General features: G+C 51.7%; 1 protein-coding gene across 1 annotated transcript in view; it reads right to left on the bottom strand.

Annotated features, from left to right (window-relative positions):
• VOPP1 (VOPP1 WW domain binding protein) overlaps window positions 1-19,016 on the bottom strand; it is a 95,980-nt gene that overhangs the window by 21,393 nt on the left and 55,571 nt on the right. The window contains exon 3 of the mRNA XM_045565383.1: window positions 3,251-3,328. Coding sequence (XP_045421339.1) covers window positions 3,251-3,328 — 78 coding nt within the window. The remainder of the gene's footprint in view (window positions 1-3,250; window positions 3,329-19,016) is intronic.

Below are 19,016 nucleotides of genomic sequence, written 5' to 3' on the forward strand. Positions count from 1 at the left end.
ACAGCACAGGGTCGCTGGTTCCCAGCCCCGTCAGCGCCCAGGAAGGGACGACGGACACAGGAAGGAGCTGCATGTGGGGGTGACGCACACGCAACATGCACTGTGCCCGTTTGGCCATTTGTGAGTGTGCAACGCAGGGCAGCAGGAGTGCCGACAACGACGGCATCGGCGGCAGCGAGGACCAGAGAAGCTTCTTTTCCTTCAGCGACATCTGACCAAGGATGCGAAGAGACAGGCCGGGAGGGAGAGGTGTTCTGGGAGGAGAGAACAGCACAGGCCCAGGGGCCGGGGACAGAGAAGCCCTGAGGGGCGGCGGGTGGGGGGGCAACGGGGTGCAGCCTCAGGGAGCAAGAAGGCTCCGCGCCACGCAGGGCTGGCAAAGTAAGGTGACAGCGGCACTAAGGACACTGAGTCACGAAGGGCACAGCGTCCACTCTCAAAACGGATTTCCCTCGGGTGGACTCAGCGAGAATCTCGCACTCAACATCGAGTCCAGCGGGAAACATCTGAGTAGAAACACACAAAGCACCGAGAGGCCAAATACGCACAGGCTTTCCTTTCTCAAGTGGCACTACCGGTCACTCCTAAGAGGTCATTCGCCCAGATTCAAAAATGCAGAGGCCACCTGAACTCCTGGCCTCTTCCACAAGGGAAGCCAGAATGTTGTCACACTGCCCAGTGGAACATTTTTTTCTCCAGGACAAAGAAAAACGGCACTGCACCTCACACCTTAGGACAGACAGCAAGCAGGCACGAGGAGGGGCAGGGCAGGGTCACGGGGCTCAGTGGTGTGACTCACTCCTTACCGGAAGGTCAGTCCGAGGACTTGCTTTAAGAGAGAGGCACTGACAGAGGCAGGAGAGGTGCTCGTGGGGACAAGGAGAGAGAGGGCGGGGTCCGCTGGGGAGAGCGGTGGTCCCAGGAGGAAGAGCAGTTCTCACGGTGCTTGACAGGTTCTGGCAGCTTTCCAAGGACGGAGGGAGGAGGTCTGTGCCATCACTGTCATCAGAAGTAACCTGGTGTCTTCAATGCCGTTTGGTTTTTGACTCCTCACCACCGCCCCGGCCGGAGTGCAGCACTTCTCACCTCGGCAGCTGCTTCCCGGCACCTGAGGGTGCGGGCGGCCACCCAGTCCTGGCCATTCCACTCAGACCTCCCTGGCCAAGGATCACTCGGGATTTTGGAGCTGGCAGAGACCTCTGAACGCATTCTTCTCCGAAATCTTTGCTTTATGGTCAGGGTGCAGAAGGGCCCAGGCTAGAGAGCAGCTGCTCCCTCCGCTCCACACCGCTCTCTTACCACATCTGTCTTCTGACGCCCGTCTCTGCAAGGGGCTGTGCCTTTGTCCCAGACGCCCTCTCTGAAGACCCAGGCGAAAGCTTTGCAGCTTTTCCCAACCTTTCCGGTATCAGAGGTTCTGTGCTCTGGCTTACAACTATCCACGTGTCATTATCTGCTTAGACATCTGTCTCTTTCAGGAGTTTGAGTGCCATGAGGGCCTCCCCAAGGGACCCTCGCAGAACCTGGTGCGTCGGTATTCCATGTTCGCTGAGAGGGAACACTCGGGCAGAACCCCTGCGCCCTCTGTATTTCAGCTGGGGCAGCGCAAGCTCACGTCGCAAGGTGTTCTCTGGTTCTGTCTCCAATTTGGAGCCTCGTGTCAGAATCTCAGTTCTAATAACGTGACCAAACCTTCTGGTACTCTCACCCTGCCAGAGCCCGATTTCGCTGGACGGGACTCACCACGGTGTCTTCGTGTGGGCTCCGGCCAGCCCTCGTGTGCTGCTTTGTGAAGTGCCTGGCCCCTGACGCGGGCCCTGGACGACAGCTCCAAAGAGCCTGGCTGCCAGTTCAGTAAAAGCATCCTGAGAAGCCCAAGGAAGCTGCCAGGCCCTAACAGGTCTTCTGGACTCTCTTTGACAAGATTTTTTCATTTTTAGGAGCATTCCCACAACCTCATCATCATCACTCATCTGGAGCTTCAGACCAACCCAGCGTTCTCGCAAACCTTTCAGGATCCTGGCATTCCTATCCCAGACAGTCTGCTCCTTCCTCTCCTGGGCCCCAGGGAGGAGCAAGCGGGGAGAGCCTGCCCCGACGCCGGCAGTGCTCCCCGTTGCCGCCTGCCCAGCCTCCTCTCTCCGGCTTGGGTTCTGGTCCCCTTTCCCTGGAGATGCACACAGAGGCATTTAGGTTTGGAAAATCTTAGGCTACAAAACATCCATATTCGATCACGGAGCTTTAGGCACCAGCACCCTTGAGGTGCGGACGGGCTGCACCCGCAGGGTCACCTGAGCTGCTCCTAAGGGAGGCCTGGCCGGCGGCTAAGGTGACAGGGGAGGCCCAGCCCCAAAATGCCCAAACACCGATCGAGGAGGTGGTGATGGTGATGACGAAAGAAGGCACTACTACTAAGGATCACGCGGGTCGTGTGACACTCGGAGTCCCTACTCCCCACGGTCGTCCCTAATCATGCCCTGGGCATAGCTGTCAACAGGGAAAGACAAAACTTCACCAAAAAGCTCAAGTGGCTGCAATAACAGGCTCAGTAAGGTCTTAATGTCTTAAAAAGTCAGTAAAGACAGAATCAAAATCATGAAGACAGCGAAGTCTTATCGCCTGTGGAGGGTACCTGAGGGCATCGCCACCGCAGGGCGAGGACACTTTCTCACCTGTGCTCTGCCACCCCTGACCCTTGAGGCAACACCTGTTACCTATCCAGAGACGCCCCCACAGGCATCCTCTGAGGACCACCGGCCACACCAGGCTCCCCGTTAACGGAGCAAGACACCCTCTGCGGGCACTGCTCCCTCGCCTTCCTCGCGCAGCCTCACACCCTCCAGACGGCTCCGCGCGCTTCCCTCCCAGGAGTGGAGGGACGAGGACACACGCTGCCTGTCTTGAGAGTGAAGATGCAGCTGACACAGGAGAATGGGGCATCTCCACGCTCGATCTGCTGATTCTTCACGACAAACAGCCTCGGCTGCATTTCAAAACCTGGCTGAGGGGCCGCTGCTGCCGTCCGGCCGAAAGCCGGCAGAAACGGAGCGCACTTCCTGCAACTCCGCAGGCTCCACTGCCGGCCACGATGCCGGCTGAACAGACCTGTGTTCTTGACCAAGGCTGTCCCAAGGCCACAGCCAAGGCAAGGGTGACGCAGCTGAGGGTGTCACGGTGCTGACGGGCCGAGCTCCCAGGGTGGGGGAGTGGTGGGGAAGGGCCCGGCAACCGGAGGAAGAGTGCGACCTACCAGAAGTACCACAGCCGCTGTATGGACAGGGCCCGCACGCAGCACCGGGAGCCGCAGCAGTCCTCGTAGGAGCGGCATCTGTGGAGAGAGGGCACAGGCCGGTCACCACTCTGAGTCGGAAGGAGCCGCCAGGCCAGCCACGCGTCCAGCCCGGGTTTCAACATAATCATTCTCAGAAGGGAAAAATAAGCGTAAAAAAGTCAGAACTGATCCACTGTGTTTCACAAAACTAGCAGAGCTGACGGTCGTCAGGCCGGGGCCCAAACGCATGGTGCCAAGATGGATGTGGTCACAGTAACTCCAAGCACTGGGGTTCCCCAAGGTCCCGTGTTCCCCTGGGGAGGCGTCACGACCAAAGACGGACATTACGCCTGCCAGGAGGCAGCTCTGCACAGGCCCGCAGCACCACGGCGCCGAGGGCAACAGCCACCCGTGCGCACCGAGGTCAAAAGCAGAGTCACACACATCAGGAGGTTTGGTCCTGGCCCTGCCACTCATTAGCCGGGGGGGGGGGGGGGGGGGGGGGGGGGCGTCCCGCCAGTTACTCTCCCTCGGCAAGGGAGGGGCCCTGCACGGTGCCCCAGGACTGCTGCTGCCCACGCCCCCTCCCGCCTGCACGCCCCGCGCTCAGGCCTGGGTCCCGGGCAGGGCGCAGGCTCCGGTGGACACGCTCCGGGGCTGCTCCTCAGCCACACCGAGCACGGCGCAGACGAGCAGCTCCGCTCCCTGGGCGGCCGCGCCCTTCCCAAACCTGCGTTCCCTTGGAAAGCTCAAGCCCTGGCTCCACACGCTGGTACTTACAGACACGTGCTCACGGAGCAGCCTGAGCCCAGGCTGCAGGGGCTGCAGGGTGGACGACATTAAATGATCACCTAGCTGTGTGTGATCTAGGTTCCTGACAACTCTGTTTTTCTTTAAAACCAAAGTACTTGGAAGAAACACACAAGTCCATCTTGGGCACTAAATTTATACATTATCACAGTACAATAGGCTTTTACGTAAAAATATGTGTAGAAATATTAGCTAAGGTGCAAAGTGGTGAGAACAGCAGCCCGGAACTCAGCAGACCCCAGCTCGGAAAGTGCTTCTCTTGGTTGTGCAACCAGGCAGGACACCACGGTGCCTGGACTTCTCCCGGCCCCGGGGACACCCAGAACTCACCTGCCACTCCGCCCTCCGTCCTTTCCAGGACAAACTGAGCTGACTGAAACCCCCGAAACCCACCTACAGACGCGCACCACCCCGCGCTCACCCCCGGAGCGCACCACCCCGCGCTCACCCCCGGAGCGCACCACCCCCTGCTCACCCCCGGAGCCCACCACCCCGCGCTCACCCCCGGAGCGCACCACCCCGCGCTCACCCCCGGAGCGCACCACCCCGCGCTCACCCCCGGAGCGCACCACCCCCTGCTCACCCCCGGAGCGCACCACCCCGCGCTCACCCCCGGAGCGCACCACCCCCTGCTCACCCCCGGAGCCCACCACCCCGCGCTCACCCCCGGAGCCCACCACCCCGCGCTCACCCCCGGAGCCCACCACCCCCCTGCTCACCCCCGGAGCGCACCACCCCGCGCTCACCCCCGGAGCGCACCACCCCCTGCTCACCCCCGGAGCCCACCACCCCGCGCTCACCCCCGGAGCCCACCACCCCGCGCTCACCCCCGGAGCCCACCACCCCCCTGCTCACCCCCGGAGCGCACCACCCCCTGCTCACCCCCGGAGCGCACCACCCCCGTGCTCACCCCCGGAGCGCACCACCCCCTGCTCACCCCCGGAGCGCACCACCCCCGTGCTCACCCCCGGAGCGCACCACCCCCGCGCTCACCCCCGGAGCGCACCACCCCGCGCTCACCCCCGGAGCGCACCACCCCGCGCTCACCCCCGGAGCGCACCACCCCCCTGCTCACCCCCGGAGCGCACCACCCCGCGCTCACCCCCGGAGCGCACCACCCCCGTGCTCACCCCCGGAGCGCACCACCCCCTGCTCACCCCCGGAGCGCACCACCCGCGCTCACCCCCCGGAGCGCACCACCCCCGTGCTCACCCCCGGAGCGCACCACCCCGCGCTCACCCCCGGAGCGCACCACCCCCGTGCTCACCCCCGGAGCGCACCACCCCCGTGCTCACCCCCGGAGCGCACCACCCCCTGCTCACCTGCGGACGCGCACCACCCCCTGCTCACCTATAAACACGCACAACTGCCTACTCACACACACACAACCGCGCTGCAGGCACGCACATGCGCACACACAGGCACACACACAATAGGACGATTCCACATCCAGTCTTCCCGTGCCCACGAACCGGAACTTCTCCCTAGTGCACAAATTGCTGGGGTTTCTGTGAGACGCTCCGTAAGCCAGAGCTGGTCCTAACTTGCTTCAAGCAGCCAACGTCTAGCAGAGCCACCTAAAGGAGCACTCAGGAGGGCTGGGTGACGCCCTGCATCCAACCCATGGCCCCCAGGAGCTGCTAGGACCGGCTCTGGGCAGGGTCCTCAGGGGGACACCCATGTGGGGGAGGAGACTTCCCTTTAGAAGACGGAAACAAACGGCAAACAAGAAAAATATGAACTGGTTTAGATGTAGTAAGTTCTGCTGTGAAAAATGGAGTCCACTTGGGCAGGATGAGAGCCCAAGTGAGGGGGTGGCAGTGACACTGTCAAACAGGCTGCTTGAGGTGACTCGTGGAGAAGGGGCGTCTGAGCAGACACGACACAGAAGTCCAGCCTGGCAAGAACAAGGGCCTCCATACTCAGGGCGTGGGAAGCACCAGCCCCTCGGGTCATACCTGTGGGAGGGAACGAAATGCCCCGCATGGGGCCGCTGAACCTGGGCCAGGCAGGCCTGTGTGTGCACACACGTGCAGAGGGAGAGGAGCAGTCAGGGAGACAAAGGGCCGCCGGCTTTTAGGGTCAAGAGTAGGGGGGTTGTGTGTGTAGTGAGTAGAGAGGTTGTGTGTGTGTAGGTGAGTAGGGGGGTTGTGTGTATGTGTGCAGGTGAGTAGGGGGGTTGTGTGTGTAGGTGAGTAGGGAGGTTGTGTGTGTGTAGGTGAGTGGGGGTGTGTGTGTGTAGGTGAGTAGGGGGCTTGTGTGTGTGTAGGTGAGTAGGGGGGTTGTGTGTATGTGTGCAGGTGAGTAGGGGGGTTGTGTGTGTAGGTGAGTAGGGAGGTTGTGTGTGTGTAGGTGAGTGGGGGTGTGTGTGTGTAGGTGAGTAGGGGGCTTGTGTGTGTGTAGGTGAGTAGGGGGGTTGTGTGTATATGTGCAGGTGAGTAGGGGGGTTGTGTGTATGTAGGTGAGTAGGGGGATTGTGTGTGTAGTGAGTAGAGAGGTTGTGTGTGTATAGGTGAGTAGGGGGGTTGTGTGTATGTGTGTAGGTGAGTAGGGGGGTTGTGTGTATATGTGCAGGTGAGTAGGGGGGTTGTGTGTATGTAGGTGAGTAGGGGGATTGTGTGTGTAGTGAGTAGAGAGGTTGTGTGTGTATAGGTGAGTAGGGGGGTTGTGTGTATGTGTGTAGGTGAGTAGGGGGGTTGTGTGTATGTGTGTAGGTGAGTAGGGGGGTTGTGTGTGTAGTGAGTAGAGAGGTTGTGTGTGTGTAGGTGAGTAGGGGGGTTGTGTGTATGTGTGCAGGTGAGTAGGGGGATTGTGTGTGTGTAGGTGAGTAGGGAGGTTGTGTGTGTGTAGTGAGTAGAGAGGTTGTGTGTGTGTAGGTGAGTAGGGGGGTTGCGTGTATGTGTGCAGGTGAGTAGGGGGGTTGTGTGTGTGTAGGTGAGTAGGGAGGTTGTATGTGTGTAGGTGAGTGGGGGGTGTGTGTGTGTAGGTGAGTAGGGGGGTTGTGTGTGTGTAGGTGAGTAGGGGGGTTGTCTGTATGCATGTAGGTGAGTAGGGGGGTTGTGTGTATGTGTGTGAGTAGGGGGGTTGTATGTGTGTAGGTCAGTAGGGGGTTGAGTATATGTATGTGTGTAGGGGAGTAGGGAGATAAAGGGCTTCCTACTTTCAGGCCTGTTGGCATTCAGACAACTAACTAAACTAAAAGAGGTGGGACTGTCTCCTACTATGAATGTGCAAACTGAAGTAGGTCCATGACAAGAGTAACGATGCAGGCAGAATTCAATATGGCCCCAGGATTCTCACCCTCACCCTCACCCCGAGGGCACATGCCCTACACAATCCCCTCCTATCAGCATGGAGGGTCCTGTGAATATGGAGGGGTGGTCACGCCCATGATGACGGAACATCAGCTGGGATGGCACATCACAGGAGACCCTGCTGGCTCTGAAGGAGGAGCTGCCATGCTCTGGGATGGCCTTGTGGCCAGCACTCAGGACCATGGTCTCTAGGAGCTGAGGGCACTCCCAGCTGGACCTCAGTCTTGCAACCACAAGGAAGTGAATTCCGCCAATAATCTGAATGCGCTTCGAGGACCCTAAGTGCCAGATGAGAACCAACCCAGCCAGCAGCTTGAGTGCAGCCTTGTGAGTCCCTGAGAACCCATCACGCTATGTCCAGACTCGTGATCCCGGAAACTGAGATAATAAATGTATATCGTTTCAATCTGCTATGCCTGCAGTCATTTATTACACAGCAGCATAATGAGCAAGAACAAAGCTTGCAGGCCATGAGTACTTCCCACACTACAGACCCCAGGTCAAGTGCTTCACAAATGGCTGGTCAGTATGTAAAGTATCCACCTCGGAAATATTATTAGTGCCATGTTGGAAATAAGCTTAGAAAACAAGACATTCGGGATGTCACACATCCTGTCACCCAGGTCACGGTCTGTCGAAGCCAAGAATGGACTCGCCAGCGTTTTAGGAAAGTGTTGTGCACAGACACTGCCTCTTGGGAGACACCGAGTCTTTCTGCACGAAAGGGCCACCCTGTCTGTCTCCACTTGATTCTCCTGTTCTTCCTGGGCCCTGCTTGTATACACTGCTGTGGACGTCGGAAAGACCACGGCAACAGGCAAGGTGTGAAGAAAGCACAGCAACTCCCGGGCCAGCGGCAGCAGGTCCCTGGGACAGAGCCCACAGGTGGAAATTCAGGAATAACGTGGTGGCAAGTCTCTAACAACGCAACTGCACACTGACCAGAAAGATGCCCAGAAAAGTCTCTATCATTCTATGTTAATAACTCTCTACAGTTAGCAGATAACTTAATCATAAAAGACAAATATTAATGCAATAAAACGTGGCACTATGCAAAAGCATGCTGTTGATCAGGGGTGAACCACTAATGTTCCCACAACATTAGACACCAGAACAGCTGTTGTGACCCCACTGGTAGATGTTGAAATCAAGTTATTTAGCTGCATTTCATAAAGGTGAAAATCAACTGAAAAAAACATCAGAGAGCATCACGTACGACTGTGATCATCAGGAGGTATGAGGCCGCACCTGAGAGCAGGGGGACTGGGCCCCAGGACACACGGCCAGGAGGGGCCTGCAGAGACCTTGTCATGGTGGAATGGCGCCAGCGTCCCCCATGTCCGGCAGCAGCCCGGGCAGTGCCACACTTCACTGCTGTGGTGCGCCCAGAGCATGTGCCTGCCAGCCCACTCCTGGTGGTGGATGAAGGAGGAGGCCCGTCCCACTGTCCCTTCAGCCCAACCCTTCTCCATGAAGCCAGCCTCGGGGCTGGCCAGAGAGCTGCTCTGTGGGCTGCCTCCCCCCTCCCAAGCCATCCCTGGAAACCTGAGGACAGGCCTGGGCCGACGTCACTGAACTCAGCAACCTCGTTCTGAATGTCTGGAAAGACCCCAAAAAGTCCCTTGCCCAAAACAGTCTTCCAGTAGCACCACTGCTGGAGAACCTCCCTGCTCGCGCTTTTCTCCAGGAATGACGTGGAAGACCACAGTGACAATGCCAGTGTGATCCAGGGCAGGGGTCGCTTGTCCAAAAGTAATGACCAGGAATCAGATTTATAAAGGGCTGGACAACGTCAGGCCAAGAGACGTGCTCAAGCCATGTCCCTTCTGCTGCTCTCACCTCTGCAACGCAGCAACTGAGTGAGGTCCGGGCCCAGCTCCTCGCAGCGCAGGGCAGACCTGCAAGGCCTCAGCGCCAGGCTTGCGTCCGTCTGCAGAGGCTGCTTCCTGGAGCAGCTCAGGTCCTGGCACTGTGCGGAGGGGCCTGTGTGCCAGTGATCCTGCCTGACTCTGCCCCACCGCCTGGCACCCGCGGGCTGCCCACCTGCAGGCCTCCCCCTTCACGCTGACCATGCCGACAGGAGCGGGAGCAGCACCGTCTGGGGAGCTTCCCACGCTTACATCTTTTGCTATATTTGCTACCCTTCTTATCACTTTTCCTAATCCTCCTTGATAACTCATTAAATCAGTGTAATTAAAAGCAAAAAACCCCCACCTTATTTGGTCTCTCTCACACACTCACTCACACACACACACACACACACACACACACACACACACGTGTGTGCTAGGCTACAACAGAAAGCATATTTCTTCAAATGTACCATTGTGGAAACCCCAAGGCAAAAAGCAGACAGGCCCAAGTTTCCGCTGTGTCCAGAATCAGCTTCTTTCGCCCTCCTGGGGTGTCTGGGTGGCCTCAGGCCCAGGTCCCCTGACTGTGAGGTCACTCCTGCTGGCACTAGTGCTGGGCTGCGGTCTCTTTCTGCTCGTGTCTTCTGCCTGGTGACACCAAGTTTGGTCACATGGCTACTGCCATTTTTGTTCCTAATTCTACGTTATGATGTCTTGCAACGATCAAACTCTAGAAGGTACAACTCTCATGAAGACCCTCTCAAAGGGGACCTGCCTCCCACCTGGCCATCAACAGCCTCTGCTGCAGGTGAAGGAAGTGGCTGAGGAGGGGCAGGGGACAGACGACAGACACCTGTGGCTTAGGAGGAGCCAGGCTGGGGCCGTCCGAGCCCGGTGCCACTGCCCTACCACCCTGTGCACCAGGGTGCCCCTGTGCGTCTCTCGGGGCTCTACCCCGCCTATCGCAAGGGCTGCCCCAGCTCTGAGCACAGCCAGGACTGAAGGGGCGCTGAGAGGAAAGCAGGTGTACAGTAATAAAGTCAGCGACTGAGGCATCTTTGAAGAGCTGAATTTAATGAAAAGCTTCCCTTTCAGCATCACACTCATGAGGAAGCTCCCTGTGTTGAAACCGAAGCCCTGCAGCATCCTATTCCCCTTGTTAAAAGAAGCAGACAAGAATCTATCAGCTTTAGGGTCCCTTGTCCAGAATTATGGGAGATTATATTTATAAATATATATATTTACACACACACACACACACACACACACACACACACACACACACACACACAGAGCACACCTCAGCCTGAGAACATGTCTACCCTGGAATGTTAGGAGTTAAATGGATTACAAGTTTCTAGGTCAAATTCCTCTTTGTGGGCAAGATTCAACACCCAAGTTCTCTAGCTCCCTTTTCAGAATCCAAATCTGGAAAACCAGCAGCAAATACTCACTGTCAACTGATTACCTGCTTTCTTCTCTTCAAACACGGGGCACCTTTCTGCTCCCGCCTTGAGCTGGAGTCCCGTGCACTCTCAGCACCCCTGTGGTTCTGGCCTGGTCCCAGTGTGGATGCTAGCAAGCCCCAGCCACGCGAAGGAACACACAACGCATGGGTGACACTGTGACCCCTTTTCTCTCTGCTGCTTTCTCCCAGTGACGCTGCAGGCAAACTGGAGCCCTAAGTACATATCCGCTGGCATTGCAGAGAGCTGCAATTGTCAAAAGAATGTTCACTGCAACACTGAGCTTAATTAACAGCAGTACACATTGCACACGAAACACACCATCACCACACACATCCAGTCGAATGCTCCTAGTGCCTGAGCCTGGAAGTGGCACTGGGGTTCCAAAGGACACCTGCAAGACAAAGAAGAAGAGGGTGGGGACTACAGAACAGGATTTTCCTCCTTGTTCTACTGTGTGTGCCAGATGTATAAATTCTCAGACTTGCAGCAGAAAGGAACAAACATCACTTTTAACTAAATCCACTTTTTGCACATCTAATTATAGCCCTAGGATTCTGAAATACACATGATCCTTCAAAAGAGTAAAAAGAGCATATAAATCAGCAGAAAGGGAACCTGAAATTGCTTCCTGTCAGCCAAGTATCCCTCATTACACCCCTGGATCCAAGGCAGAGTCTGGTAAGTTCAGAGAATGGGACAGTCCAACCTGAGCAGGTGCTAATTTGTAATTAAGTATATCACAGAGATAACATCAGGTGTCTAGCCTCTCCCCCAGCACACAGTGGGTGATGCAGTTCTTAGGATGCATAATGTAAAAGGAAGCTTATGTCTGAAAGTATACGGACCACCAGCTGGAAATCTGTCATAGCAGCGATTCAAAGCAAACATAATGGGATGGTCCCTTTGGGAGTTTTAGAGGCTACGAAGTAAGCACATGCTATGCTTAGCACTGCCCAGGAGGGAAGTAGGTATGGCCAATGGGCAGATTTAGTCTTAGCCTTTAGACCACAAAAATCTCAAGAGTACAAAAGGATAACCTACTAGGTCAGGGAATATCCAATGCTAATAAAGTTACAAAATCTTTCTATTTAAGAAGAGTAGACAAATGTTGCTATGTAAACTTTTTCATGTGGTGGTGTTATGACTCGAATGTTTGTGTCCCCCTGCCCCAAATTCTTATGTTGAAAGGCTAATCCCCAGTGGGCTGGTACTAGGAGGTGATTAGGTCATGAGAGTGGAGCCTTCCTGAATGGGACTCGGGCTTTTTAAGAAGGGGCGTGAGAGAGCCTGCTCCTCTCTCTCCTCCCTCCACGTGAGGACAGAACAAGACGATGGCTGTCTGCAAACCAGGAGGTGAGCCCTCACCAGACACTGCATCTGAGAGCACCCTGATCTTGGACTTCCAACCTGCAGAACTGTGAGAAATAAACACTCTTTGTTTGAGCCACCCAGTCTCTGGTATTGTTACAGCAGCCTGAATTTAAGCACCACTTAAGACACGTGTTAAGTGGTAATTAATTATATTTAAATGAATTTGTAGAAAATATTCTCTACATCTGGCAGAGCAACTAAAACATGAGTATTCAGGGTACAGGTCTGGAGATAGAGTTCATGGGGGTGTAACTTTGTTGTTATTGTCAAATAAATGACAAGGTATGGCTAAAAAAAGAAAACCTTTATAGAGTTTTCAGTGAATTCCTGTCAATACCATTCCATTGACTATGCCAATCCTTTCTCCCATTGCAGGATTACGTCTCAGGACACCATTTTCTTCCTCTACAGACCTGCTGGTCTGACGCTTTTTCCTGCGTCCCAAGTTTCCTGGTCCAGCAGTTGGTCTGGTCCCCTCAGTCATACTCCACTTACCTTGGTATCTGGGCCCCTGGACCTGCTTTTTATGCTATTCTTATTATCATCTACATTTTCCCCTAGAGCTAAGCATGTGTAGATGATTCAAAGTGGCTTCCTGAGTTACAATCTGGAAATACAGTACCAGAGGCCTCCACACACCCACCTATGAGAGCTGTGATCTCTGGAAAAGCTAAACACAGAATTCCACAAGCGTACAGTAGAAAACTCCGCACGGGAAGTGAAACTCTGGGGACAGAACAGGATGACTCAACTTTAGTGCACCTGACGCCCTTGGTAAATCTCCCTGCAGGACTCTGGAGAGCTCTGTGCCTTCCTCTATCAAGTAATCCAGTCCCAACCACTCAGTGTCTGGCCTTCCTTTCCAAGGGCCCAGGGACGCCGCACGCCCTGCTGCAGGGGGCCCCGGCCTCACACCTTCTGTGACAATGGACAGAATCCAAGACTGGCCCCACCAGTCTGATTCTCTACTGGTAAAGCCAGTTCTTTAATGTCTGAAGGGACTCGTGTTTTCCCAAGCCCTCTCTCCTCCAGGAAACTATGCCCAGTTTGGGTACAACCTTGGTGTCTGCCATCAGGAAGAATTCCACTTTACCCGCATTTCCACACTCAACTGCAGCCTCAGACAATATTAACCTTCCAGCAGTCACAACACAGCTAAATCCCAACAAAACTTCCAAGCTTTTCTCAGTAAGTTCCCATCCTGTCTGTAGGTCTTGAGGACCTAAACATCCACAAGAAAATTTAAACTTATGAAACCTGGCCCACTATGCTTTCCTATTGAGAGTGTTGGGGTTCTCATCCTGTCACTCAAAACACCCACTATTCCCTCAGCCTTTCTGTCACTGAAGAGCCTGAATCAGGCTCTGCTGGGGCCCAGGACGGCTGACCCTGCTCCTCTCTGCACTGACGCCGTGCATGTGACTCGGCGTGGCCGCTCCCCGTAGCCCCACAGCACGGCAGGGCGACGTGAGACTGGGGCCCAGGACCGGGCAGAATCTTCCCTGCCCCAAGGCCAGGATCCAAACCCTGAGGTCTGCCCAAGGTCCAGCAGGCTGCTGAGTCAGAAAACTGCAAGAGCAGAGAGAAGGTCACACAACGATGTGAGCCCTGGTCTGGAGTATGAGAGAGGGGCTGGGGGTGTCCTGAAGGGAGGCCGGGTGTGGGGAGAGGGAGAGGAGCACCCCTCACATGGTGCAACCCACAGCTGACGTCCTCTACTCAGAAGCAGATCGGCCTCACCGCCTGCGTACAAAGAATGGTGAGCGAATTTTATGGCATGTGAATTACATCTTAATTTAAAAAGAGAAAGGAAGGAAAGAGAGATGGATCAAGACCTCTTCTCCCTAGGACACGTGAATACGCTCACCTTGGCACACCTTCCATTCAAATCGATGAAATGTTGATGATGGAACCAATGGTGAATTCCATTAGAGACCCCCCTTCCATGTTTTTTTTTGATTAAATACATTTTTTATTTGTTACGATATAGAATTTGTTTAAAATGCAAATCTACCATCAACGCTTCCATTTCTGTTTATGTTTTATTTTTATTTTTTTTTATTTCAGCTCATCATGGGGGTACATAAGTTCAGGTCATATACATTGTCCATGTCCCGCCCATCCCCCCAAGTCAGAGTCCCAAGTGCGCCTGGCACTCATCATGTAGTCATACCTCCATCCCCTCCCCCCCCCACCTCCCTGGGTCTGCGCCTTCAAGCATGACCATTCCCCACAGGGTGTGCAACGCACTCGTCATGTAGGCATACACCTATCCCCTCCCCCCACCCCCCATCTCAGTCTGATATTCAATTGGTATCCTTCCCTGATGTACACTTAGGTGATGATCAGGGAAACCAGTTTTCTGGTGAGTACATGTGATGCTTGTTTTTCCATTCTTTGGATACTTCACTTAATATAATGGGTTCCAGCTCTCTCCAGGAGAACCAAAGAGATGTCGTATCATTGTTATTTCTTATAGCTGAGTAGTACTCAATGGTATACATATACCACAGTTTACTAATCCATTCGTGGATTGATGGGCACTTGGGTTGTTTTCACATCTTTGCGATTGTGAATTGTGCTGCTATAAACATTCGGGTACAGGTGTCTTTGTTAAAGAATGACTTTTGTTCTTCTGGGTATATGCCCAATAGTGGGATTGCTGGATCAAATGGTAGGTCTACTTGAATCTGTTTAAGGTATCTCCATATTGCTTTCCACAGGGGTTGCACTAGTTTGCATTCCCACCAGCAGTGTATGAGTGTTCCCGTCTCTCCGCATCCACGCCAACATGTGTTGTTTTGGGATTTTTTGATAAAGGCCATTCTCACCGGAGTTAAGTGGTATCTCATTGTGGTTTTGACTTGCATTTCCCTGATGATTAGGGATGTTGAGCATTTTTTGATACGTTTTTTGGCCATTCTTATGTCTTCTTTTGAAAAATTTCTATTCATGTCCTTTGCCCATTTTTTGATAGGATTGTTTGATTTTTTCTTGCTGATTTTCCTGAGTTCTAAATAGATTCTTGTTATCAGTCTTTTATCTGATGTGTAGTATGTGAAAATTTTTTCCCATTCTGTAGGCTGTCTGTTTATTTTCATGACTGTTTCTTTGGCTGTGAAGAAGCTTTTTAATTTAATCAGGTCCCATTCGTTTATTTTTGTTATTGCTGCGATTGCCTTAGGGGTTTTCTTCATAAATTCTTTGCCTAGACCAATGTCTGTGAGAGTCTTTCCTACATTTTCTTCTAGAATTCTAATCGTTTCCCATTTAAGGTTTAAATCTGTTATCCACCGTGATTTGATTTTTGTGAGAGGTGAAATCTGTGGGTCCTGTTTCAGTCTTCTACATGTGGCTATCCAGTTTTCCCAGCACCATTTATTGAATAGGGACTCTTGTCCCCAGAGTATGTTTTTGTCTATTTTGTCAAAGATTAGATGGTTATATGAGGATGGTTTTATATTTGGGTTTTCTGTTCTGTTCCACTGGTCTGTGTCCCTGCCCTTGTGCCAATACAAAGCAGTTTTAAGAACCACAGTTTTGTAGTATAGTTTGAAGTCTGGCAAATCAATACCTCCCATTTTGTTTTTATTGCTTAAGATTGCTTTTGCTATATGGGGTCTTCTCTGATTCCATACAAAGTGTATAATTATTTTTTCTAAATCTGTGAAAAATGATGTTGGTATTTTAATAGGAATTGCATTGAATCTATAGATTACTTTGGGTAGTATAGACATTTTAACGATGTTAATTCTTCCAATCCATGAGCATGGTATGGATTTCCACTTATTTACGTGTTCTGCAATTTCCTTCCTTAGCGTTTCATAGTTCTCTTTATAGAGGTCCTTTACCTCTTTAGTTAAATATATTCCTAGATATTTTATTTTCTTTGTTGCTATTTTGAAAGGTATTGAGTCCTTAATTTGGTTCTCCTATTGAATGGTATTGGCATATATGAATGCCTCTGAATCGTGTGTATTGACTTTGTAACCTGAGACATTACTGAATTCGTTAATTAATTCCAGGAGTCTCTTGGTTGAGTCCTTGGGGTTTTCCAGATACAACATCATGTCATCAGCAAAGAGTGAGAGTTTGATCTCTTCTGTCCCTATTTGGACACCTTTGATTCTGCTCTCTTGTCTGATAGCTCTCGCAAGGACTTCCAATACTATGTTGAAAAGTAATGGGGACAGTGGGCAGCCTTGTCTGGTTCCAGTTCTAAGTGGGAATGCTTTCAATTTTTCCCCATTCAGTATGATGTTGGCTGTGGGTTTGTCATATATGGCTTGTATTACTTTTAGGTAGGTTCCATTTATGCCTATGTTGTTAAGTGTTTTTATCATAAAAGGGTGTTGAATTTTGTCAAATGCTTTTTCTGCATCTATTGAGGATCATATGGTCTTTATTTTTGCTTCTATTTATGTGGTTAATTACATTTATAGATTTTCGTATGTTGAACCACCCCTGCATCTCTGGGATGAAGCCTACTTGGTCGTGATGAATTATTTTTTTAATCAGCACTTGGATACGATTTGCTAGGATTTTATTGAGAATTTTTGCATCTACGTTCATGAGAGAAATTGGTCTGTAGTTTTCTTTTTTTGTTGCATCCTTTCCTGGTTTTGGTATCAATGTTATATTGGCTTGGTAGAATGTGTTGGGGAGAATTCCATCCTTCTCAATATTGAAGAATAGTTTATGTAGGATGGGCACCAGTTCATCTTTGTATGTATGGTAAAATTCAGGGGTGAACCCATCTGGACCAGGGCTTTTCTTTTTGGGAAGGTTTTTTATTGCTGTTTCAATTTCAGTTCTTGATATTGGTCTATTCAGGAATTCTATTTCTTCCTGATTGAGCTTGGGAAGGCTGTGTGTTTCTAAAAATTTGTCCATTTCCTCCTCATTTTCCAATTTGTGTGCATAAAGATTTTTGTAATATTCATGGATAATGTCATGTATCTCTGTGGCTTCGGTTGTGATTTCTCTTTTCATGTTCCTGATGGAAGTTATTAAAGATTTTTCTTTTCTGCTCTTGGTTAGTCTAGCCAGTGGTGTGTCTATTTTACTTATCTTTTCAAAGAACCAACTTTTTGTTTTATTAATTTCCCTTATAGTATTTTTGTTGTCTTTTTCATTTAATTCTGATTTGATCTTAATAATTTCTCGCCTTCTGCTGGGTTTGGGTCAGTCTGTTCTTCTTTCTCCAGCTCTTTGAGTCTATTCATTAAGTTGTCTATTTGTAAGTTGTCTGTCTTTTTGAAATAGGCATTTATGGAAATGAATTTTCCTCTCAGGACTGCTTTAGCTGCATCCCATAGATTTTGATAAGTTGTGTCACCTTTGTCATTTAATTCAAAGAATGTTTTGATTTCTGACTTAATTTCTTCCTTTACAAAATTGTTATTCAGGAGAAGGTTGTTTAGCTTCCATGACTTTGAGTAGGAATGAGAGTTCCTGTTACCCCCTTCCATGTTGAGATTCCAGTAACCATAGTTTCACAGGGACAGCTATTACCACAGTTACACATCCACCTAACTGCCTTGTTTACTTAGACCGGAGTTCTCCATGTTATGAGCTGAGACGTCATCAAACACGGCCATGGAAGCCAAGCACACCATCAAGTCGGATACCGAGTCTCATGGTCCCAATGCAGAAAGCAAGTCAGCCAACAGAACGTTCAAGGGGCAAACCCAAATCAGTTTCAAATGGAGCCCACCTTCCATCTCTCACATGTCCAGAGATCTCAGCCTGGTGGGCCATTTGTCTCCTGGGCGTCCTGGTGCCCTGGGTGTACCTGCCTCTTCCCTCCTGAACAAGTCACCTGTGACCATCTGGACATGTTCCCACTAACTCTCTCCAGCACTATGCCCTTTCTGACACACACCAATGCTTCACTCATCTTTCTCCCAACATAGAGCCTACCGTGCACAAATCTACTGCTCACCACGGATTCTGCCTTCCTACAAGAAGCTTGTTTTGTTCTTGTTTTTTAAGAGACGAGTCTCGCCCAGGCTGGAGTGCAGTGGCACATTCATAGCTCACTGCAGCCTCGAGCTTCTGGGCTCAAGAGATCCTCCCACCTCAGCCTCCCAAGTGGCTGGGACTACAGGTGTGTGTCACCGTACCTGGCTCTAACTATTTATTTATTACATCATTTAACATAGTTATTTCCAGCCTTATCATGGCATAGCCTGGGAGGTTACATGCCTTTGCTATTCGGACTGCGACCTGCTGTGGGAGGCCCTCTCCGTCTGAATGCAGCGGCAGTCAGTCTTGCCCCACAGGGCGCTTCGTGTGTGGACGAGACTCACACGGGGAGGGTGGCCAGGTGGAAACCCCACCTCCAGCAGCTCCACGTGGGCACCCTGTGATGAGCAGGCTGGAAAGCAGTGATTCTCACACTGGCTGCGTGAATGCTGCTGCCCAGCTTTAAAAATACCTGTGCCTGCTGGCGGGAGGTCACGGGCCGGTGATTCTCAACACGGCCAGGACTGAGGAACAATGTCCTGAAGCCGGAGCCCTCTTGCCCGTCTCTGCTTTCTGGGGACTCAGCGAGTATGAGTGTGGAGTGAGGCGGGGGTGGGTTGGGAATGCTGTTTTGGCTTTTCTGATTTTTTTTAACAACTTTATTGTGGTATAATTGATATGTAATATAAAGAGCTACACATATTTAATGTATAAAATTTGAAGAGCTTGGACATATGCAAACACTCATGATACTATCACCACAATCAAAGGAACAGACACATTCTGATTAGTTTTAATATTGTATACCTGTGAAAAAAGTTTTTTTTTTTTTTAAATAACTTTTCTCTCTCCAAACATAAGGTATTAGGCCTTTTATCTGTCTTGTCATCAAGTCAAAAACTTCACAGACCTGACGATGAGCTGATGGCTCTTTCTTTTCTGTCAACCTCAGTTGACAATT

Source organism: Lemur catta, chromosome 11 (assembly GCF_020740605.2).
Source record: "Lemur catta isolate mLemCat1 chromosome 11, mLemCat1.pri, whole genome shotgun sequence".
Lineage (NCBI taxonomy): Eukaryota > Metazoa > Chordata > Mammalia > Primates > Lemuridae > Lemur > Lemur catta.